The sequence below is a fragment of the Anas platyrhynchos genome, chromosome 11, assembly GCF_047663525.1.
Source record: "Anas platyrhynchos isolate ZD024472 breed Pekin duck chromosome 11, IASCAAS_PekinDuck_T2T, whole genome shotgun sequence".
Classification (NCBI taxonomy): Eukaryota; Metazoa; Chordata; class Aves; order Anseriformes; family Anatidae; genus Anas; species Anas platyrhynchos.
Window position 1 is genome coordinate 13,707,725 of NC_092597.1, and position 23,961 is coordinate 13,731,685.

The 23,961-nt window shown below is 40.3% G+C and overlaps 1 protein-coding gene across 18 annotated transcripts in view; it reads left to right on the forward strand.

Annotated features, from left to right (window-relative positions):
* Positions 1–23,961, forward strand: part of MYO9A (myosin IXA) — a 186,293-nt gene that overhangs the window by 62,344 nt on the left and 99,988 nt on the right. For 17 of the 18 annotated variants that reach the window (XM_027466498.3, XM_027466508.3, XM_027466503.3 and 14 more), the window contains exons 3-8: positions 1,821–1,915; positions 5,613–5,675; positions 8,112–8,211; positions 10,943–10,999; positions 15,122–15,219; positions 17,888–18,014. In XM_027466498.3, the coding sequence (XP_027322299.3) occupies positions 1,821–1,915; positions 5,613–5,675; positions 8,112–8,211; positions 10,943–10,999; positions 15,122–15,219; positions 17,888–18,014 (540 nt within the window). The remainder of the gene's footprint in view (positions 1–1,820; positions 1,916–5,612; positions 5,676–8,111; positions 8,212–10,942; positions 11,000–15,121; positions 15,220–17,887; positions 18,015–23,961) is intronic. The other variant, XM_027466510.3, reaches the window with a different exon arrangement.

The following is a 23,961-nucleotide window of genomic DNA, read 5'->3' on the forward strand; positions in this document are numbered from 1 at the left end:
GGCCATTTCCTTGTGCTATAGCAAAGGGAGCTGAACCAGAAAACCCTTTTAATATTGTTGTGTTGAATATCACTGTATTCTGCTTAAACGCTGCTGCGTGTGCTCGCTGAGCCGTTCAGCTGAAACACCTGCAAGGGACAGGTAAATCCTTTGACAACACTGAAATAGCTTCAGACTTTTAATCTGAACATGCACATTCTGGAGAAGCAGATGCCTGAGTTTCAGTGGCCAGGAGGAGGTTTTGGGGGCATGAGGAGGGTTCCAGGGCCCTTGCAGGAGAGGATGCTGGGGGAAAAGCCCCTACGTGCAGCAGTGATGTGGGGGAAAAAATCAGAAAACAAAGTATGTAAAGCCTGAAAAGGTTGGAGACTTGTACATGGGAACACTCATTAGTGTTATGAAACCAGCCTCTCTGTGCAAGCACAGCCATCAGCTGCTCGTTTGGCAGGTTTCTGCTATTGCAGAACTTGTTTTAGTCAACCGAGGCAAATTCATATGCAACAGCATGAGCTGATACAAATGTGTGTATTCAGACGGGGCGGGGGGGGGGGGGAGGGAGGTCCGTCACCATTATGCTAGCAAACCTGCAGTTCCGGGGCTGGGATGTAACACTCTGCATGATTATTGGTGCCACTTGAGGAAAATGGTTACACCATTCTGGGCACCCAAATCTCTGCAGCCCGGAGCCGCTCCGCTGCATCCCCCTGATGGGGAGCCCACGATGCACGGGAGGGGGCGAGTGCCTTCAGGGAGTGCCTTTCCTTTCGTTTAGCCTTTCTTTTTAGCTTTTAGATGCAAAATAAAACCTGCAAAGGTCATTTGAGAAGGTTGGGATTATAGATATAAAGCCTTTTTAATCTTTTCTAATAAATAGCTGAGTAGGAAATAAATCTGCTGGGAGCTCGGAGCTGAACGCTGATGTTGAACATCAGCACAAAATGTGTCTGTGAGTCAATGTACATACACAACTCCCGGAATTACTCTGCGTATAACTGCCTTAAATAGGTTTGGCTTGGGAGTAGAGGTGAATGATTACCAAAACCGATGTAATAAATGAAGCATTAATTGTACCTGGCAGCATGACAGTTTCTGTCACCGTGGGCCAGATTATTAAAGTGATTTAGGCACAATTGCAAATACCAGTTCTCAATTAAGCTGGTTGGAGATGCAACTCTTATGGGTTTCCAACAGTTCTTGTGGTTAGGGGTTTCTTTTAACCAATGGTAAATGAGTCTGTATTAGATGCCTCAGTAAGGCAGGGTTTTAATGAAAGCTTTGTGTCATAAAGCCTTAAAAGCATTTCAATTTTGGAAAAACAGCGGCGACAAATCGAAGCGACAGTGTCTGAAATACTGAGGATACTACAGGCACTGTCGGTGTTACATACAACGTTGTCGAACATCTGAGAAGCCTTCAAAGTGTTCTCCCCTAATTCCATATATAATTAAAAAGCAGCTTCCTTTAGCTCATTAAAGTTAGTCTTGTTGGAGCAGCGTACTTTTATATCTATTTAAATGAATAAAGTATAATCTTAATATAGAATATAATAACTTCAAATATTAAATCTCATGTATAGCTGTGCTTTACTTTTAGAGAGTGTTTATCTGTCCTTCATGAATCCCAAACTGAAAACGAATGTGGTCCCCAGAAGCTCATCATATTATTTAGTTGTAGCCCATTCAACTAACTTTTGCCGTGTGTTTTTTATTAATGATACGATGACAGCAAAATCTGGAAAGTCAGTTATTAGCGATGAGCATAGAAATAAGGAAAGGTGGTGGCTTTTCAAATGTCCTGATGGTATCTCTTTCTTTTAACAGGCTTTTGGAAATGCAAAAACTGCGCATAACAACAACTCAAGTCGCTTCGGCAAATTTATTCAAGTGAATTATCAGGAGACGGGCACCGTGCGAGGGTAAGCGGAAATCGGATTCAACGCGTATATTTTTTTTAGCATATTTAAATGTTATGAAAATGTTGGCGTACCTATGCTGCACATTAAAGTATGAATACACCTGAGCTGGCTTTAAGCCAGTCCAGATCTCATTAATCATGGTGTTAACTTTGTAATTAAGCCAAAATGGAATTTTTCTTCCAAAGAAGAAGAGAAGTTTTCTGCCAGCAAGGCAGGAAGGGGATTGTTTTAGCTAGGGTTGGCCATGAGGTTGGGCTGGGGGGATGGAGCATATGATGGGCAGGAAGAGGCTGGGTGCAGTCGCCAGAAGAGAAAGCCAAGGGGGATTTAATCCTCCCAGCTGCCTGCTGGGTGTTACGGAGAAGATGGAGCCAGACTACTTAGCATCGCGGTCTAATTCTCCATATGCTTCTGTCTCTACCCTGAAGTGCCTCTTGAACCAAACTCATGACCAGTTAGGGCATCTTTTTCCGTGGGCTATTGCAAAGAGATGCTTGTCTCCATCGTGTTTTTCCACTCTACCATCACGGGATTTATTTCCAGTGTTGCTGCTGCTTCCCAAAGCTGCAGCCTGATGAAGGCTTCTGGGTGGCAGACCTGGACCCGGATTTCTCTTTGGCCTCTCCTAAGGGTGTCAGGGCATCGTGAAGCAACTCAAACTAGCTCTAAGAGAGCAGTGCTGCCTTAACTCTGCTTTTTGGCTGGGTTAATTAACTCAGTTGGAGAAGTGAAGAGTAGATGTGGCATTCCAGGGGCTGGGTAATTTTTGCAGCTAGCTAAGAGATCTCTTGCTGAGACTTTGTTGTTATTGTAGAGAATGGCTTTTAAATTTTTTTCTTTCTTACTTTCCAGCAGAATAGTATCACACAAATAGATGCCATTAATTTTTCAAATGAGCTTGGGTACTCTGCGTACTTTGCAGTCAGGCAGCTGTTTTTTTCATCCAACTTCTAATCTGATGTTCTTTTCCTTTTCTCTTCTTCTGTTATTAACTCTGGTGAACAGTTATCTTAAAAGGATAAGCCTCAATTTTTTTTAATACCTACTTAAACGGAAGCATAGGGTAGAATCCGGCAAATGCCATAGCAATGTATTGTCTTGGCGTGCTGTGCCAGCTCTCTGGTAGTGGCCTCTATTTGATGGTTTGAAGTTACCTGCAAATAGCATTGCATTTGTATGCTCCAGTTCTAAAAAATAAGACAATTTTTCTCCCTTTTCTTTAAAAAACAAAACAAAAGCACCAACCTGTGAGTTGTTCCTGGCCTATGACAGTAAAAAATTTTTTCCATAATCTTAGGAGGAAGATCACAAGTACCCTTTTAAAATTTGTCAGACTGTGTGCTTAAAATCTGTGCTTAGACAAATCAGCTCTGTCCCCATTTTGTGCATGCAATTTGTTTTGTTAATGTAAGTGCAATTTGCAGTACCGAATCAGAATTTTGCTCCGTTCATAGGCTGAAAATAGCAGTTGGATATTTGATTACAAACTATATGCAGATAATGACCCAAACTTGAAGGGAATTTCAACTTAAGAGATGTAATAGCTGAGAGATTTAGTAGCAGCCAACCCCACCCCACGAAATGAAGCCTTTGAAGATTCGTTTGAAATCAGTGGAGCATGAGCAATGGCTACGTTGAAGTGCGTTCCCATAAGGCTTTATGAATTTATTATGTCCTGTTCAGTGATAAGTGAACTGGGAGGAAGGTCGTTGCAACGTGTTCAGTCCTCCTAAGATGATCAAAAGCCTCAACATCTTACATACTCCTTAAAATTGCAGAACAGCCAGATGGGAGACATTTTAATTAAATTTGTGCAGCAGCATGGGGCTGTATCACAAATAGCAAGAGGCAGCACTTTCAAACACAGTGCTTGGGTATTTTGCATGGTGGTATTTGTATGCGAAATTCATTCTCAAGTTTCGGTTGATATTACCTGGTATACCAGGTACAGGTTCTGTAGCGTGGTTAAATGAATATTTTGCATGAAATCATACTCTCAAAAACTCTTTACTGGTAAAACTGTGAGTAATGATAAGGTGGTTTCTGTATCATTGACAGCAGTAAATAGAAAAGATTTTGAGGGGGTTTGCTGTTTTATACATGGGTTCTTTTCCTTTTCACTATCCTACTGAAATAAGGGGGCATAGTTTTTTCCTTGGACGTGTATTCTTTATGGCCTTCCCACTGAGCAAGCATCTTACCAGAACAGCATTTGTGTGCATCTACCCACCATCCCACCTCAAAAAAAAAAAAAAAATTGGCCCTGCTTTAAATACTGGGTTGGACCAGATGACCTCCAGAGGACCCTTCCAACCTAAATTATTGTATAAGACTTTATTTTGGGTCTATAATAAGAGCAGAAATCACAGGGGAAGGGATTAAACGTCAGGAACAGTGGACTCGATCCAACTCATCCTACAGCAGACGTTCTGATACCTTCCTGGGTTACCCTATCTACTCCCTGAGTCTACAGGGAACCTCGTGTCCTGCCTTGAAAACTTGGTGAAACACAAGCCCGTGCTTCAGGTTAGAAGGGGAGATGCAAAGGAAACCTCTTGGCAAGGAATATCCATAGCTTTTGTCGGCTTCCTCACAGGGAATAAACAAGAAAAAAACCTGTGGTGCACAGCATGCACAGGAAAATGGTGCTGTGCTGCAGCCTGTCTGCACATCCTTACTCCTCCTGCACAGCAAGAGCCTCCCGAGGGTGTGCCTGTTCCAGTGGCCTCTCCTCAGTGCTGCCTGCCCTAGGAGTCATCGAACGCCTTTGGGCACGACCACGTGGCTGATTTTTCCATGAAGGCAGAGGAGAGGGACTGAACCCCCGGTAACATCCTCCCCATTGGAGGTGGAGATGTGAGCACCGCGTTGTCCTACCATGTCCAAGCTTCCTTGGGTTCTGGGCTTGCACCTTGCTGCCCGTGTCGGTGCCACCCCGCTGCGAGCCGGTAGCTGGGAAAAGCCCAGCCTCTGCTTTTGTGTTTCGTGTTACATCATCTCCATTGGCAATTATAGCTCCAGTTTCTCAATCCCTATCGTTACTGGTTGGTATTGCACAGAAAACAAACAAACAAACAGAGAACACGCCGAAGCTTGCTTCAGCTAGCAAAGCCTTGTATTAATATGTAGATGAAATAAGTTCATTATGAGGCTGTTAGGATAAACGTAAGCACCAGTAAGGAGCTTCTGCAGTTGTTTTCTGACCGTAGCCACAAGTTAATAACCCAGGTTTTTGTTGAGAAGTGGCTGTTGTGGGAGAGGGGGTGGTAATTTGGGTAATGAATCTGCAGCTAAATCTTATCTTGCAAACTTCTGCATCCAGATGTATTTCTTGTTGAAGTAGGGTTTCTGCATGAATTTCAGTCTGCAAGCGATTTTATTTTGCTGGCTTTGGATTAAATAGGTATCAGAGATTCTTAGTTTCTGTCAGAATTTCCCCCTGCACTCCCTGCCCATAGGCTAACTCGTCTGAGATCATGTTTTTCATATCCAAGTTAGTTTTGGCTTTGTATCAAACCAAAAAACCTCAAAAGCCAAACATAATATTGGGCTTGTTCTGCCTAGGAAGAAATTTATATAACTAAGTGAAACAAGGCTGAAACTTTTTTGTGTACTAAAACTGAAAAGCCCCAGTAAAGCTGTGTTCATTTAAGTTGAATATTGGGTCAATGAATAATGCTTTTATTTCTCCTTCCAGTGCTTATGTTGAAAAGTATCTGCTGGAGAAGTCCAGACTCGTGTACCAGGAGCACAACGAACGGTAGGTGCCTGTGTTTTGCTTCCATGCTTGGCTTTGACTCTTGAATGTGTTGATAGCATGGCGCAGACGGCTTAAATCCCTGTTTGAACTGGCACAGGGAATCGGGATTTCGCACTTCTAGCCGTGTGCTTCACGGATAAAGTCCGTGTTTACATTTTGTACCATCTTGGCTTGAGGAGACAAGCCCAAACTCCAACAGCTCTTAGTGTGGGTCCGGAGTGGGTGACACTAAATTGTATCATCGCATGGGCTGGCCCCCTGAAAATGTCTTTTATTCAAAAAAAAGAAAAAAACAACAACAACAAAAAAAACCACACGTCAGTGGTCACACATACCGTAACGACTCAGTGAAGCAGCAAATACCTGTGCATGGAGGGAAGGACGCTGCCAAAAACTTGCTGAGATAACTGAGCAGGATTTGTATCTTTCAAACGGCTGCAGGCACAGGGTCTGCTGTTGTAGCCTAGCAGAACAGCAGCCAAGGGGGAAAGGTGTTTTGCTCTCTGCAGCCAGGGCTGTTGGAAACTTGCCACTCCCATTTCCAAAGGGAACATCCCGTGGGATGGGGCAGCAAAGAGTGGGGGGTGCATTGTGCCAGCCAGCAAGCCTGCGGGCAGCCAGCTGCTGGACTGGAAAGCTCCAGCCCTGGGTTGCATAGGGTTAAAGGGTTAAAGCAATCCTCGTGACAGGTCCTGCATTAAATCTTCATCAAACCCTCCTCGTTTGGTCATCTTCAGGGCCTAACAACTTGTGCTCCTTGAAGCCCCAGACAGATGGAGGATGCTGTACCCAGAACCATTGGTAGTGCTCTGGGTGATGGGGAAGGTGTATCTGAAACTGAAAAAAAATCCTATTCGTTGCAATTTTTGTTATGTTTACTTCTGCTGTTTTTTTTATTATATTTATATGCATGTGTTTATTCATAATTTTGGACTCAGGCACCGAAGTCTGTCTAGTTTCAGGCTTTGTTTCCTAAGATGCTGTCTGGCCATAGAAGCCTGTTTTTGCTGTCTCCTTGCCTGTTTAGGGAGGAATGTACTACCCAGGGAAAAGAGACTTTGTTATTTTATTAACAGTCCTTGACTTATATTTTCCATTGTCTGTATGATTAATGTCATATGGATTATCACATACCATTTGTTTTCTTGCACAACTTGTAAACTACTTAATATCTAATTTGGGGACAAGATGACATTTTAATTCTATTTTATAGCTCTTACCAGATTGAAAACATCAGAAAGGCCTCTAGAAAAAGCTAAGATTATATAGACAACAAATTTAAGCAAATTATTCTTTCCTACTTGCAACATATTAATTGCTACGTCCTCTTCAGTAACTGTTTATTCTGATTGTAATAAATTTGCTGCTTCTAACTCTCCATCATGTTGTCTTTCAACTACTGGCACTTCTGTCTGTGCTTCCTTTTTGGGATAGATGTGCGGGAAGTTTTCTCTAATGCTGATGGATTGATCCCAAAGTTAGATGGCACACACAGCCTCAGACTTGATAAATGCGCTGTTGGGTGCTGTAATTATTAACTTGATTTCTCTTGGAAAATGTCTGGCATAAACCAAAGTTGTGGTTTTACATTCTGCTATGCTGTTAGCATTAATCCATGTCGTAGTTGTTTTGAAGCAAAACAGATGAGTGTCACTTGTGTTTTTTTAGTAAAATTCAAGTATTCCAAGTATTTGAGTAACCAAAAAAATTGAAGATTTTTCCATTCTGTCATGCAGAACTGCAACTGCAAAAGTATTACTTTGTTGTGGCAATGAAGTATTAAAAAGTAATAATTTCTGCATTGCAAAAGTGTTTTGATTCCAATAAATATTGCACATGTTTCTGGAGGAAAACACAACGATGTCAGCTAGGAATTCTTTAAGTATATTCTTGGAGAGTGGGCGTCCTTGGACGGAGAGGCAGATCTAAATCTCCATTAATTGGTTTAATCTTTTGCATCGATGTACAGTGGTCTCAGGCCATTCCTAAACCACCATCAGTGTCGAGCGTTCCAGTCATTGCAGAAGGCTTTATTGTATATTTATATGTTAGATCTAAAAAATCTTTGTAAATCGTCTTTGGAGCTTTCATCTGTTTCTGCATCAAAGCAAGATTAGTCCAATACGAGATGGAGATTGGGCTTGTCTCTTATCTGGAGGGCTTTGGTGACATGGGACTCAGCGGCTCTTCTCCTTTCCAAATTTATGAATTTTTTAGTTTCTTATTTTGCTGTGCTATTCCCTAAAATTCTAACTTCATTCAAAATTGCCCTACTAGCTAAAAAGCATGGGACTTCTCCCAATCTATGGATTAAAACTTTGCACACAAGTCCAAGTTCAGAAGCTGGAAAATGAAGTTATGAGGTTTATGTGTGTTTCTCTACTCAATGCTGCTGGTTGTTTTCATGTTTAACATCTTTTTTTTCTTTGTTACCAGGAACTACCATGTATTTTATTACCTCCTGGCAGGAGCAAGTGAGGAAGAGAGATCAGCATTTCATCTTAAGCAGCCTGAGGAATATCATTACCTCAACCAGGTGGGAATACTCTACCAGTAGTGCTGGCAGTACATGGTCTTGTCTTTTCCACCGCTGAAGCTTAATGCTAATGAAGAAAATGTGTGCAGTAATGAAAATGGGTTGTCCACTGCTCTATAGGCAGTGGTCTGACATTGGAAATTAATCAGTGTTGGCAATCTGAACACCTGATAGTATGGAAAAATCAGTGTTTTCCATTTTCTGTCCCCTAACTGGGATATGTTAAATAGATGACTATAAACACAATGCATATAAGGGAGAAACAGTGATAACCTACCTGTTCTCTGAATGAATGTTTAGTCATTAACATCTGTCTGCTGAGCAGAAGAAAAGAGAAAAATGTGTGATGCCAGTAGACCATTAAGAAGTAGTATCTTGAATAAGATAGTCCTAATTTTGGCTGGCTGTTTGCATGAGCCTTTGAATTTAATGACACAAGAAGCTTAATATAAAAACATAAAAACTATTGAAAATGTCAGAATTAAAAATGTGTGAGGTATTACCAATGGCCAATTAACTTCAAACTTTAGAAAATCTAATTTACGTCAGTTGTTTAATATGCATTGATGCTTGTAAAGAGGAAATTTACTGCTTTTTGTTCAAAAACACAATTAATGGCGTAGGATGACATGGAACAGCACTTAGGTTACATGTTGATTTTAACTCTAATTGCCGTTTTCTTGGACGTGAGACATGGTTAGCAATAAAGACTGATTTAGCCCACAAGTTGGAGAGCAACTTACATGCAGTGTGCAATGCAAATAACCTTTATTTCTAGAAATATAATTTAGCTCTGTAATATATCTCAATTATCCAGGGCTTTTTAAGGATTTTTAAAGTGGACTATCAAAGCCAAAATATATTGTGATATTAATGGCTACCACCAACTCTTAGCAGGATCAGGAAATTTGCTCAAATGAAGAACATACTAAGAGTTTAATGCTTTTGCTCTCTCTGTTTGTGCCTCCTGTGCTCGGAAGCAGTGCAGAGGTTGGAGAACGTGGTGTGTTCTTTGCGACCATCTGCGCTGCAGTTTTTCAGCTAAAAAATGCCAAGATAATTTGGATGGAATGTTTTGTCAGATTCACAGATTTTGTTGGGCAATCCGGTAGTTCTGTGTTAGCCTAAAATATTGCTTTTAATTATAGTCCTTCCCTTTATTTAGTAGCATTTTAATGTTTAAGGTCATTAATATTTAAAGCATAGTAATGAATTTCATGGTGCGTAGTGTGTAGATCTGATAGTAGTGTGATATTTTAGGTTGTTAAATGTTTATTTTAACCAAAATTATGCTGCTGTGGGCAAGAAGGCTGCAGGAGGATGCTGAGGTACATCCAGCAGATGAAAGAAGCAGACTCTGGATTTACCTGAACACAGTTTATGGAGAGTAGTAACATTTGGGGCTTTGGGGTATTCTATAATCATTTTACTGCATTTAGCATTCATGTTAGGGAGATCAGGTAACGCTGACAACTATGAGAAAATGGCTCCTAAAGACGAGTTCAGTGCATCGTTTAATATTTAGGACTCCCAACAATGCAGTAACTGCCTTCCCGTGTCCTGTAGGAAAAGAGGAAAAAAGGAAAACGAGGAGGAGGAAGGTAAAAGTAGTAATGGATGAATGGGGAGAGAAACTCTGCAGACCTATAAGGGAAAAGTAATAAAATGACCCTTGAGCATTCTCAGTAAGTTCTTGAATGTGTCCTAGGGAAATCCCTGCATTTTAGAGAGGGAAAAGAACAAGCCCAGAAGTGAGCATAAGTGTGTAACTAAAATTAAATACTAAAATATAAAAGCTATAAAATACTGAATCAGGCCCCTTAAGTCAAGGACTGACTCAATCCTCAAGTCAAACATTGTTTTATTTTCCCAGGTTCTTCAACTCACATTGTTACGCAAAATAAAAATGTATTTTCCATTTCATATGAGAAATAATCTATACAGGTCCTTCAGCGAAATAACGGAGCGTTTTGTTGATCTGTAAATGTAGGAAGCAGGTTGGACAAAAAGTATTTTCACTTTTGTTTTTTTAAAATCAAATTTACTTAAAATATCCCGAGTTTGGACGGCGTCTCGGTCTCATACCAATGATAAGAGTCCTACCCTGCTATTTGCTAAATATTTTCTGTGTTCTACATCCATATTTATCCATTCTGAAATTAGTAATTTGCAGTATTAGATCCATATTTAATTGCAACAGGAGCTGCGGTGCTGTGTCTGTGTCCCTCTCAGGAACACCAAGTCCTGAGCCTGCGCAAGTCCTGAGCTCCTGTGATGCCTTTCAAGTTCATCACTATCTGATAGGAAAAAGCTAGAAACTCAGAAAAAGAAAGTGCTTTCAACCAAGAACTCAGTTTTGCAGCACGTATACAGGTCTAGAGAGAGGTTGAGACTGGAAACAAAAATCAACTCTGCTTGAATACCTCTTTGCTCTCAGCAAAACAAAGATTTTTCCAACCATGGCAGTTGAATACTCTTAAAAATTCATTAAGCTGATAGCCTGAGAAATCCCCACTACCTTGAAAACACTGGGAGCAGAAATCAGAGCATCACAGGCCTTGAAAGAACTATAAATCTTACTTCATGCTGAAAAAGAAGATCAGGAATGACTGCACAGAATAGTGACAATTATTTTACTTGGGAGGTCGCCATTGCTGCCCTGCCTGAAGAGCCGGTGGTGGGTGTCGTGTTTGGTCCGAATGCTACTTAACTCGGTCTGCCTTGCTTTCAGATGACAAAGAAACCCCTCAGACAGAGCTGGGATGAGTATTGCTATGACTCTGAGCCGGTCAGTACAAGTACACGCGTCTTCTGTGTCGCTGGTGCAGGGCTGCTCCTTTTGCTCACTTGAATTTGGGAGGTGCAACAAGCCACGAGCAGAAATGAAATGAAATTTAACCTGTTAATGACCCTTTCCCCTGCCCTGTGGTGGTGTTGCTTGTGTGTTATCTGGTGACAACATAGATGCTCTTTCTGTTGCCCTTTTTTGCTTACTTCCATCTGGAAAGCTTCTTCAGCAGCTTGGTTTGGATTCGGTCACCTAGTTTTCAGTTGTTCCTTCCTGATATATAATACACATTGTTTCGTGTAAATTGGTCATCACATAGTAATTTGTGATGTGGAAGCATTGTGAGAAGTGTAATTGCTTCCTGATACAACTGCAAATCAGCCTCTGGAAGCGCTAAGAGATGGCTTGTTCAGCGTCAACGTATGGTGATTGTTGCAGCCTATCTGCCATCCAGCTTCCAGGAAAAAGACAACAAAACCAAAAGCACCCCTCAGCCATCTGTGGGACAATCAAATCCTGCTATTACTGAGAATGCAAACAATTTCTTCTCCTAAAATAGTTCTGCTGTCCTTTCCATATGGATCTACCCAAAAAAGGGACCATGATGCTTCTTACCTTCCTCAGCTCCTCTTTTGCATCTAAGGCAGAGGCGGTGGCTTTGGTCAGTGGTGTGCTTTGGGTTTGTGTGGCCTGCAGCTGTGTCCCCGTGATGGTCTCTGTCGGTTGTGTCTTGCACCAGAAAGCATGTTTTCAACCAGCTGCATGTTGTCCGTGCTAATTTTGCCGTTCACTTAATGGTTGCCAAACCCAGTGAATGTATCTGGAAGAAAAGGTTATCTGGTAAGGAGCTGTGGTTCTCTGAGGCTAAATCAGCACATTGCCAGCAAGCCTTCAGATGCAAACCTTCGTTAGGAGAGGAGGAAGGGAAGGCAGTCTAGCCTCCGGAGGTTTAAAAATGTCAAATATTGTATTAGCATCATTATGAGGCTCTATGAGACCAGAGAGCAAAGAGTGGATGTTTCTCTGTATGCCTCAAGATGCTGTAATGAGTTGCAAAGACTTTAATTGCTTTAGGAGTGGGTTAGGACAATCAACTGGAGGAACGCCAAGAAAACCAAGCCCCAGGTTTGTTGCCTTATTTTGCATAGCAAAACTGTGTGCCCTTACAATTTGGCTGTTGATCTGGTATTTTATTTGCTCAGGGTTGTTTTCCATGATGTTCCTGGTAGATCACGTCTTGGCTTCAATGAAGATTTGCTCTTAAACATCCTCTGGCCTTTTCCCTCCAAGGGACTAGTGGCAAAAGGAATGGGCTCTACCTGCTGCACTTTCAGCTTATAAAGAAACATTCTGTATCTTCTTTAAGGGTTTCCTGGAAATCCAGGGATTGCTTCAGTTTGACAGTAAGCAGGGAACTCAGCTGTTTCCAAGTGTTGAACACTCTGGGAAACTAATTGGCCCAGCAGAATGTTAATAACTATTTTGGTACGTGGGCATAGATTTTATAACACTTGTCTGCCCTAATATCAGTGAAACTCATATATAGGTATGTGTATTTATACAGACACACACACACTATATATATATATATGTATGTATATTTTATATATATATAATATATATATATATATAAAATCATCCATTAGGAAACAGTACCTAGCACAGACCTGGAATACTATCAAGTGCATCTGCTTTTAAGTAGAAAATTTCCAAAAAGCTTTTCCGTACAGATTAATGAGTTTGGGAATTGTTATGTAAATTGTTCGTTAAATTGCCTTTGGCATAGATTGTACTACTTTTGAGTCTGCTCTGGTATTTCAGTGTTGTCTTGTGACTCAATTTTGAGTGAATGATGCCACAAAATGAAATTGTTTCTGGGAATGTGGATGGCCAGTAGGAGTGGCACTTGTTATCCCATTAAAAAGATTTTTAAAAAGACCTTATTTGTAGAATTTGCAAGGCATTTTTTGTTCTGCAGCCTCCAGGTCCTGCCTTAGTGAGGGTGAAAACTCCTCCAAGTTATCTGCAGCGTATTTGTAGTGACCAGGGATGCTAATCAGCCCAGGTTTGAGTTAGGAGTGAAAAAGTTTTATCCTGATATTGTATGATTTATATAACCCCATTGCTGGTCCCTACTGATATATAGTGTAGTTGTCAATACAGCACTCCTTTCAATAAATCGTGCAAATAGCCTATACATCTGTTACTGTTGAGGGCAAATTTCAATAACCTGTAACAAAAAATGAAAGGTTCACTCATTAGCAAGTATTTCTTAAGAAAGGCAGAAATGGTATTTTCTAGTTTATTTTAAAACTCTGTGTTCATTGATTGTTGGTATGGTTTTAAAAATTACACAGAGTGATTCTGCTGTTCATCAACATCTCTAAATAGGCAGTGCAGTAGTGACTTGTTGCCCCTGAGGATCGACGATAGATTTTATTTTTGGTTGTCTGGGTTTATGGCAGTGCTCTGAGCTTCTCGAGTGTTTAGTTGAGGGGACAGGACTACTGTTTGAGGAATTTCCTATGTTGGCATAAATATCTTAAGTAAGAATGTCTCTTTATAATTGGTAGCTATCAGTTTACCGATGCTACCCAGTGGGATGAAGAACATACCACTGATACCTCAGTAAGGCTTAAAATGCCTGCTTTGCATCTATTGTGAGATGCAAAGCTGATATGATAAAATAATTTTATATATTCTACATTTATGATTTACATATTTTAAGACTACTTGGTATCTGGTTAATGATGTGCACTTTTGTATTCATGGTAGCTTTGTTCAGTACAGATTTTCAGATCTGTTTGTGCAGAAGTCTGTGCACGCTTGCTCATGGTGTAAGGATGATTCACAGACAAATGACCAAAAGAAACCGTGGATGTAGCTGCTTTAATTCATTGTCACTACAGCAGCAGCAGCAATTTTTAAATTATACACCTGGATTAACTTGTAGAGAATCTCTATTTAAGTGTTACTAAATATTTTGATGTTTAAGATAACACTATATTGTGTGATACATAATAACCTAATTGGAGATTGGGGATTTCTGTAGCTAGCAATGGGAAAAATATTAAATCTGGGCTATGAAGAGAGAGAATAATAAATAATCCAAGGGGACCCAAGGTGAGTCAAACCCTGCAAAAGGTTCTTGGCATTGCTAGTTCATTTACTAAGTTAAGGAGAGTAAGTTTCACTATGTTCTCTAAATATTGGTGTAGGTCAGTGTTATTTGGACTCAGCAAGTCATCTGATTTCTTTGAAAGCATCAGTGACTTCCATCAGTTTGAGGAGAATCTGGATAACTAAAGTGTTTAGCCATTGCGCGTTAGCCTCTGGGAGATATAAAAAGTGGTGGACTTCAAATTCCCGAAGAAAATGCACCAGCATTTTAGAATAGTGAATAAAATGTTTGAAATTTTTCCTTCGTTATGCAGCATTTCACTCACTGATTACATGGAATTACATGCATTTTATTTTGAAGCAGTTTAAAACAGAACTCTTCCTATTTACTCACAGGAACTCTTAATGGACCGGGACTTAATGTGGAATAAACTGCCTGTAAATGTTAACAATGCACAGCGTATTGTTGTTAATTCACAGCCTTTCTATATGTTTTTTGTCCAAAACTCTTGCCAAGTAGTGCTACTTTAAATATGACAACTCTGATTTGCTTATACAGAGACTACTGAAAAACTGATTCTCCTAGACAGCTTGATTATTGTTATTTATTATTTGATTTTAAATTGTGAACATGTTTTCCAATATTTAAGAAGAAAAATTGTGCCTTACCACTGGAGCTAATCCTGGATTTTAATTGCATCACGTATGTGCTTCTTGCTCTGTCTGCTCTGGTGCTGTGCATTTGTGCTCTCTCTCAGGAACAGGATTCAGAGCAGTGTCCGAGGGGGTGGGTGTTGGGTAATTAGCCACCGTTAGTCTGCATCGTGTTAACAGGGCCTCCTGTATATCTCATTTTCTCAGTGCCAGATTGGAAATGTCCTAGTTGCCGATAAAAGACTTGGAAATCACAGGATGATATTTATGAAGTGCTGACTTGGCCATCTGGACCTGTTCTGACCTCAATTTGTGTCAATGCTTAATCTTTCTCTTTGACCCCAACAGGACTGCTTTTCCGTCGAAGGGGAGGACTTGAAGCATGACTTTGAGCGTCTACAACTTGCCATGGAGATGGTGGGGTTTCTTCCCAAGACTCGCAGACAGTGAGTTTCTTTTCCATATTAACATGTATTAACATATTAGAGATTATATTGATTAATTGAAATAACATGATAATATAAAATATGTATATAATATTACTGTAAATACAGTCTCCCTAAATAGTGAGAAAAAAATCACATAATTTTTGCTAACATAACTGTTTTGCTCTGCATAATGTTTCAGGCTGGTGAGAAAGAAGAATGGTGCTTGACCATTCGTACAATAAAGGAGTAAACAAAATATAAAGGCATAAGCAAACTATGCCCATCATTAGTGTAGTTAATGACTCTTTATGTAAAATGAGTGTTGGCAGGAAGTTGGTACCTGGAAATATATTTTGTATGTTCATGAATAGTCATGCTTTACTCTGCATGTCATGAATCCAGATCCTGTTTTAATTAGAAATCCGGATTATTAGTCATCACACTTAATCCCCTTCCATGCAATTGCTGGTTTTGAGGGCTCATTTCCAATTGGCCTTCATTCACCAACACAGTGAAGGTGCCAGTTGAAAACCTAGATTTTTGTAGTTGGCTTGCAATACTGTCTTCCACCAAGTGCAAGGAATTACATGCTTTACATGAAGATTGTCCTTCACTGAAACCACAAAGTAATTCCTGTTGTGTTAATCGTTGACTGACTTCATTGTTCCAAAGTCTCAAGTAGGTTTGAATGAATTTGACAAGTAAGTTACTAAGGTTAGGAACAGGCTTAGAAAAATAGGTATTGAAAAATGATCTTACAGTGATTTTGTTGTGTTATGTTGTGTTTTTTTTTTTTTCTTGACATCATAAGTATTGCTGAAAGGCAAATCAGTAGCTGGAACACAGTGAGAAAGCTTGTGCTTTTTTAGGTAAAAATGTTCAAATGGTAATTTAATGAACCTTGTTCCTTTATCGGAAATCCTGGAGGTTTATGTGGGAACAAGGAATTACTGCTTTGTGCTAATGGCACTTGAAACCCTTGGGTAGATGACATTTAAGATGCTAACAGCTAGCATTATTTTGCAATTGGGTGGATTACCTCCCTCCTTTTTTAAGCATTGTTTTTCTTTCCTTTTAACACGTGTCTGAGCCAGCTATAAGCCCTTAAAAGTGCGAGACATTGTCCTGCATTTTGATCCAATAAGAACTTGTTTCACCTACCCAAAAATCATTTTTGTAAGTTCATGCTTTATCCCAAGCATAACAAATTAATTCTGAAATCAATACTGCTTTTTCTCTATACATTCCACACAAATAGATAAGCCAAATATACATGTTTTTAATATGAATAGGGTATATGTCAGTATAGACCCTTATTCTTCACGTGTGTCTGCTTTGCACCAAGCACATGCTCACGTTCTCCTGCAAGCATCACGCATCTTCACTCCATGAGCAAATGCCACTGCATCCCACTTGAGACAAAGCTGCTTTGCAGATACTGCAGCAGCAAGGAGCTAGTAGCGCAGAACCAAATTGCTTCCTGTGTTCTGCCCCAGGTGACTTGTTATGCAGCAAGAATCAGGTTTCAGTGACAAGGGTTTTCTAAAGCCTGCTTACAGTGCAGGGTTGCAGTACGGCAAGGTACTTTAATTGGCAGAGTAAAGCAATCGGTAAATGTCTGGACTGAATGGAGTAGGATGTCATTTTGATTTACTGTGCAATAACTTTACTTGGTGGACAAGTTCTTGTATTTCTGCTAGTGCGTGTTGTCAAAAGCATGTCTGCCTCTCTTAAAAAAAAAAATGTAGCAGATTCTTCGCTGTATGAGCAAATCTGTTCTACTTGGCATTGTGCAACTTCAACAAGAAAAAGTAACCACCTCCAGCTGAGCAAAAAAGGGAAGGGCATTTTAAGTGCTGTTATTACTTTCTGAAGTGATTGTTTATAGCAAAGCATGGGCTTTCACCTTTGTGGAAACAGCTACAGAAGAAAATTGTTTATAAAGGCATTCAAGTAATTCATGATGAGGAATCAGTATCCCCATTTTAGAGATAATGAAGGACAGGCTTGGAGTGGTGAAGTTGTGTTGTCCAGACACACTGGTGACATGGCTAGGAATCAAGTTCAATTTTAATCATTTTTAGCTCCCCAGAGTGTGTAGAATGAGGGACAAATGGAGTATATAGCTGAAGTCAGCCATCATTCATCCTGATGATTTCATTTTGTAGTTCATATGGAGTGCCATTTTGTAACCATGGGTTTAATGTGTTGAACTTCAGGCTGAGAATTAGGTGACCTGAATGATTTTGCAGAATACTTCTCAAGAAGGCTGTACTGATGCAAGTTTAGTACTTGACTAAATGGAAAAAAAATTACAAAGTGGATGCTTATTTTGAGCATCATTTTTAAGAAACACTTGGAGATTTGGGACAGAAACTGCTTCAGACTAAAAATTAGAGGATGAGTCAAATATGAAGATGGCACTTGGATGTCTGGGAACTGAAGGGATTGTGGAAAGGGCAGGATATTTTGTACAAGTCATGGACTGAGAAGTGCTGCATTCTTTTAAACAGAATTTGGAAGTGTTTTTGTAGCTTTTCAGCTTTCATGGTGATGGGATCCTGATAAATATTTGAAAAAGTTTTGCAACCAATTTTGGCATTGAACATGTAGTTTGCTTTTTCATTAGCTTTAAGGAAAAAATAAAGGAAAAAAAATGAAAATGAGATCTCTCTATTTTCTTTAGAATTTTTTCTCTCTTGTCTGCAATACTACATCTGGGAAACATCCGTTATAAAAAGAAGACCTATCGGGATGATTCCATCGATATTTGTAACCCTGAAATACTGCCTATCGTGTCGGACCTGCTGGAGGTAAGTCTTTGCTTTCTGTCCTGTAACTTTCACGCTTAATGAACTACCTTTATTTTATAATAGAATTTGTTTCCAGTTACAATGAATGGTAAGTTGTCTTATGTTAACGTAGACCGTTTGTGTTTCCCAGTGAGACATTACAAGGATTTTCTTATGAGGCTTTTCATGTGAAGTTTTTTTCTTCCTAATCTTCAGCTTCAATACACTTGTTTAATTGACTGAATATAGTGTTACCTTGATTAAAATTTGGAAGATGGCAAGCCTGTTTTAGGTGGAAAGAAAACCTGCCATTCAACATGCTATTTTCTCTAATTGCCAGCCATCAGCTCCCTCACCAGAATTCCCCAATGCTCCTGAAATCTGTTCCAGTATTTCTGTTAGAAACAATTCAAGAAAGTGGAGCAATTGTAAGACCCACTCTTCTGTTTCAGGTAGTGGCAATAGGAGATTCTGAGTGAACTCAACACATTTTGCAGTCTCTTGTTACTCTGCCAGCATCCACAAAGGTTGTGGTAGACTTGCTGGAGGGTGCATCTCAGTCTGCTTCCTGTAGTACCCATTTATGGACTTACTATCCATGCATTTATCTAATTCTGTTTTGAGCCTGATGATGCTATCTGCTGTTTTACTGTGTAAGAGCCTTTACAAAGAGGATTTTGTTCTCTGTGGATGACTGTTGTGCCAGTATAATTTGGGACAGGTTTCAGTGTCTCAGCCTTGATGGCCCTGGGCCATATCTAGTTATGCAGTCAGTGCAAAAGTTCTTAACCAGACTGCCCTGTTAGCTTGTGCAGGTTACAAAATTGTGGCATTATTTGCTCAGGAGTTTTTACTGCAGCGAGCCAAGTTGTCCTGTGCTTGCTTTCCGTGTTCAAGAGCAATGGGCAAAACCTCTTGATGTGGATACAGATAACCAGAAGCAATCCTTGCCATCTAAGTCACTTGCAGCTCTAAGTGATCGTGAAATGTTATCCTTGTAGTTGGTTAAAACAACTGTACAATCTCTGCTCTTTTGTTATTGTCCTTGTCACATCTCACCTGACCAATTCCCATCATATCCAAACTTGCTGAAACAGAGGAGAGCACTCTAATTCCAGCTGTCTTAGATTTCCTTGGTCCTTCTCAAAACTTGCTGGACAGTGTAGAAGGTTAACTTCTGCTAATTTTATGTTCCTGTCAGAAGATAACTTGTTGTCCTTTCGTGCACATGTGAGGCTCTCTCATTCCTTCCCTCAAACAGCTGTTGTGCTATCTTACTCCTTGAACTCTTGGGAGTTGGCTCTCAGATTTTCATAGCACTTCATTAATGCTCTGAATTTAGGGAGGGGAAAGCTTCTGTAAAGTATGGGTATAAGCAGCTGGATGCTCTTTGCATTTTGGACTTCAGACTGCAGAAATAAACAGAAGGAAAATATGAGTTTGGACTAGCATGTTGTTGATCTGACCCTGTTAAAAATGGCCATATCAAGTCGTAGCAAGAGTGCCAAGTCATTTAAGAAGTAATCATTTTTTTAAAAAGCTTTGAATAAGAGAGTGACTTAGAGATCTGAAGAAGTTCCAGGCTTTGGGTCTTTGCCCTGGCTTTCTTCTGCAAACAAATTCTTTTGCAACATCTGTGTGCTGTAAGGTATCAGCGTATTTTTTGCACGTGTGCATTTGAAATTATGCATCAGTTGAGGCATACAGATCCAACAGTGGCTTAGTGCCATGCTCTGGTACAGCACAGGTATGGACACCATGCTCACTTGCAGATAGTGTCAACAATTTGTAGAAAATATACATGAGTACATACATACATATATAAACATTACTATTTTGAAAAAGCACTAGAATCTGGTGTAGCTGAGCAAAATGATCTCTTTCTGTTGCTCTTGTTAAGTCTTTTGCGAGCAGACTGATCCTATACAGTATGAAAAGGTCGTTAATTAGATAACGGTGGTGCAGATCTCAGGTATGGTTTGTGAATGGTGCTGCTGTGTTTGGGTAAGTGTTGCTTGTTCTTTAAGTTGCATTTATTTGGATGGAACTGCAGATGTTGCCCGCAGGTGTAAAATTTCTGGTAGACCCACTCCCCGATCAGCCAAAATAAAGGCAGCAAATGCCTTTTAAGAAGCTGATTTGTTTCTGAAATGCTCAGCGTTTGCAGAACTGAATAAATCTTTTGTAATGTTTATTCAGTTTTGACCAAAGGGAGGACTAAAGGGTTCAGACAGATGAGGCATTATTACATTGCACTTAGTTAGCTACTTAAAACTGTCCAAATTAAGTGTGGTGAAATCTTAGCCAGAGACCAAAAATATTGGTTGAAACAATTTGACACTTTGTATTTTTGTCTCATTTGGGTAATTAATTTTACTTATTTATTTTGTGGTCACTGAAAAGTATACAGTTCTGCTTTTCATGCCATTGTTGCTAAAAATATGAATTGGCTTTAAAAAGTTGCTAATTCCTTCCCTAGCTCTTGCTATTACTTACCAAGACCGAAAAATCATCTCAGAAGAAAATTAATAGTTGACAAATACTACAATTTCTTTTCATACAGCCACTGAGTGCTTGACAGGACAGGCTGGGTGTAGCAAAATGATGCCAGGAACCATCTATTCTGTGATCTGATACAGAGAAAAATCCTGGGGGTGTGTGTTTGTTTTTTTTTTCTTTTTCTTTAAATGACTTGCTCGATTTGTCCATTCAAGGATTTGATGAGAAGAAGAGAAGAAAAAAAATCTAATTGGGTTTGGTGAAAGGGCACTGAATTGGTTGGATCTGAGAGCTGCCAAGAAGGGATCCAGCGGTCCTGATGCACATAACCAAGTGGGTGGTTGCTTTCTTGGGGAGAAGAACAACCAGAGTGTCTGAACTGAAACAAATACGAAAAATTAGCCATGTTTTCCCCCCTCCAAAGGCCAGTCTGACCAAAAGTATCATGAGCTTGCTGTTCTACATTAGAAAGAATGGAGTCTTTGAGTTTCTAAGGACAATTGGGGAACCTTCAATAGTTAATGCAACAGCACCCTTCTTTTTCTCCCTCTTTTTCTCATTTTCTCTTTCTTTCTTCTGATACCTATCCTTCCGTTGTATCAAGAGACTTCTGATCCTATAAAATGAAGCTAATATGCAGATTTTTTAAGGAATCTGGGAGGAGTTGATGACCTGAGATGGATTTTATTTTTCTTAGATACTGACAGCCCAGTCCAATATGTTTTTAGTTTATTAAAACATTCAGACCAGCATTTGTTGAAAAAGCAAATTGCAATATAGGATTTTGGCCAGACTCCGTGGATCATTGTTTCATTTACAGTAAGACCCTGATTCCTTTCCTCAAGAATAGACATAGCGTGCGGATTATGTGAGGGTTTTGGCAGGTTTTTCTCGGCCTTTGTTTAAACTTTGCTGAAATACGGCGCTGTAGCGTGATGTCAGTTCTGCCTGATGGATTGAACAGACGTGGAAGTGTGTGCAAGCAGTGAAATTAGTGCAGGCAGAGGGAGAAATCCTCTTCAGAAACGATGGAGGATTGTGTAAAACTCTTCTGGGGAAAAACCTGGAAGTGCTCCTTCTGTGGGCTTATTGGTATCCATCTCTTTCCATCAGTCCAAACAAAAAAATTCTCCAGCCTCGCAACATGGACTTAAAACAGCAGGGGTTTTGTATTTGGATGTGTAATTCACCCTGAGCTGTAGTTCAGCTTGAGGAGCTGTTTGTTCAGAACTCGTAGCTGAACTCAATCTTTGGGCTGCAAGTCGGCAAGGATCTGTGGTTTTATTAAACTTTTGTGGTATGTTTCTGATTTGTGAATTCCTAAGAATAATTATCAAAAGTCATCCATTAGAAACAATCAAGTGTTAGATCACCCTAAAGTTGACTATTTTTTTTCATTAGAAGAGCAAGAATGTTTTAATTATGTGCATTTACTAATACTGGAAATGATTTCCATGGAGAGCGCTGAATAAGGAAGACAAATTCTGTCTTCACTGAATAGTTTTATATTCAGTTATTCGGCTTAGATAACCAGACTCAATGTAAATAGCGGTAAATATAAGTTATGAGCTATCCAAAATTAGTTTTGCCAATTCTCTTTTACATTGACCATGTTGGCTTTTGCAGCCAACATCTACCTCCCCAGGAAACTGTGCTGAAGCTTTTTTTCTACTAAAAAGTTATCTTTGGCTTTGCACAGGAATCCCACAGACATGTGCTCCTCATGTGATAGACATCTCAGAATGTAACAGAGCAGGGAAAAGGAGGCGAGGTTTATGGGGCAGCAGGCGCTTTGCGCTCAGCATGGCATCCAGCCTTTTCTTCTGCATCCCTTCTCCGGTTAAGTTTGGGGTTGTGAAGCTCTGAGCCAGATCTCCAGGCAGATAGCTTGGCTTGAAAGAAAGTCAGAATAGAAAGTTCTGCTTTTTCTCAGGAAGAGCTGATAGAAAATGAAGTCCATCCTAGCACTGTCTGTATTTACGTTCCATACCAAGCAGCTTTCGAACGAGCACTGAGCATCTCAATCCTGTTCTCAAATATGGAAGCAACTAGAAGGAAAGAGGAAAAAGATAAGATTTCTTGCTCTCAAGCTGGAAATGGTTCCTTTTACTTCATAACACAATACCCTAGCATTACAGAAGTAATCACAGCCCGCCAGGGCTCCCATCCAGCCTTTGCGGGAGGCTGCGTGGCTGTCCCTGTTGTCCCTACTGCCTCCCTCTCTTGACATTTACAACAGTGGTAGGGTTGGAGGTCATCCTTAACTGTGTTTTAGAGGTCTAGTCAACCAGCCATCCCAGCATCCGTTCAACTTGCATGTGGCATTCAACTCTAACATCTGTGTTTTGTCCCTGTAATTAAGGTAGGAACTCCTACAGGCCATGTAGCTTTTTTGAGACTTGCCCTTTTAGCACTGGAATGCAAATGTCCATGAAACGTAACCCAAAAGTATGGCTCCCAGGGAACAAACTAAAGGAATAAGTTGTGTTTTCTTCTTTGCTCATCTCCTAGGTTGGTTTTGTCTCCATTTTAGTATATCATGCATATTGAATGCCAGAGGAAGCTCGGGATGCATGCTTTGGAAACAGCAACCATGTGCACCAGGCATCTTTAGTCATTGCCATATGCTGAATTCATCTTTAGAAAGCTCCTATGGATATCAGGAATCAGACACCTTAAAGCTCTGACCTTCAATTAAAATTTGGCCAAGTCAGCAGTGCTCCTTGTCAGGTATTGACTCTCAACAGTGAAGTAATCAGACCAAGCTCTGCTGGGCGTTAGTTGTGGGCAGAGACCTGGAGGATCCCCATCTGGAGCTGAATATCCCATCCTTGCCAAGTATGTTTTCTCATGAAATGATCATCAGGAGGGTTGGGATGTAGGACACACATCTGCAGGTCTTACCCATCCAGAGAGTTCAGGGAAGAGGAAGCTATGGAGAACCACAGACAGATGGGGAGGGCGAAGGGTACGGGTAGTTGTTAAAACCATTTAAAATGCCTATGTTTACTGACAAATCTGAGACTTGGAAGCATTCAGGCTGTTTAGTCTGGGCACCAAGAATATTGCATTGGACTGTTTTGATTAGTAACCATCTGATACCCCTCTGCCTATTGCTTTTTTTTTTTTTTAAAAAAAAAAAAAAACATAAAAAGCCAGCACGCAGGCTGTGGGTTTGCAGCAGTCCTCCCTTGTTCCTACTTCAGCGCATTTGCTGTTCATGCGGCAAAATGGACGGTGTAAAACTCACTTTTGTTCCAGGCTTTGCAATTGAGGGATGTCAGCTGATGTCCCGCAGTTGCAAGCTGCTGAAAAATTGTCCACATTTTGCTTTTGGCTGCGTGCTCGAGTCAGCAAATGACCCAACTGCGTTCGATGAGACTGGAGCCTGGGACTGAAGAAGAACTGAGTGGGAACCTGGAGCCAAGACGAGGACTGGGTCGATTCAGGTCGTGCTTTAGTGGCACAC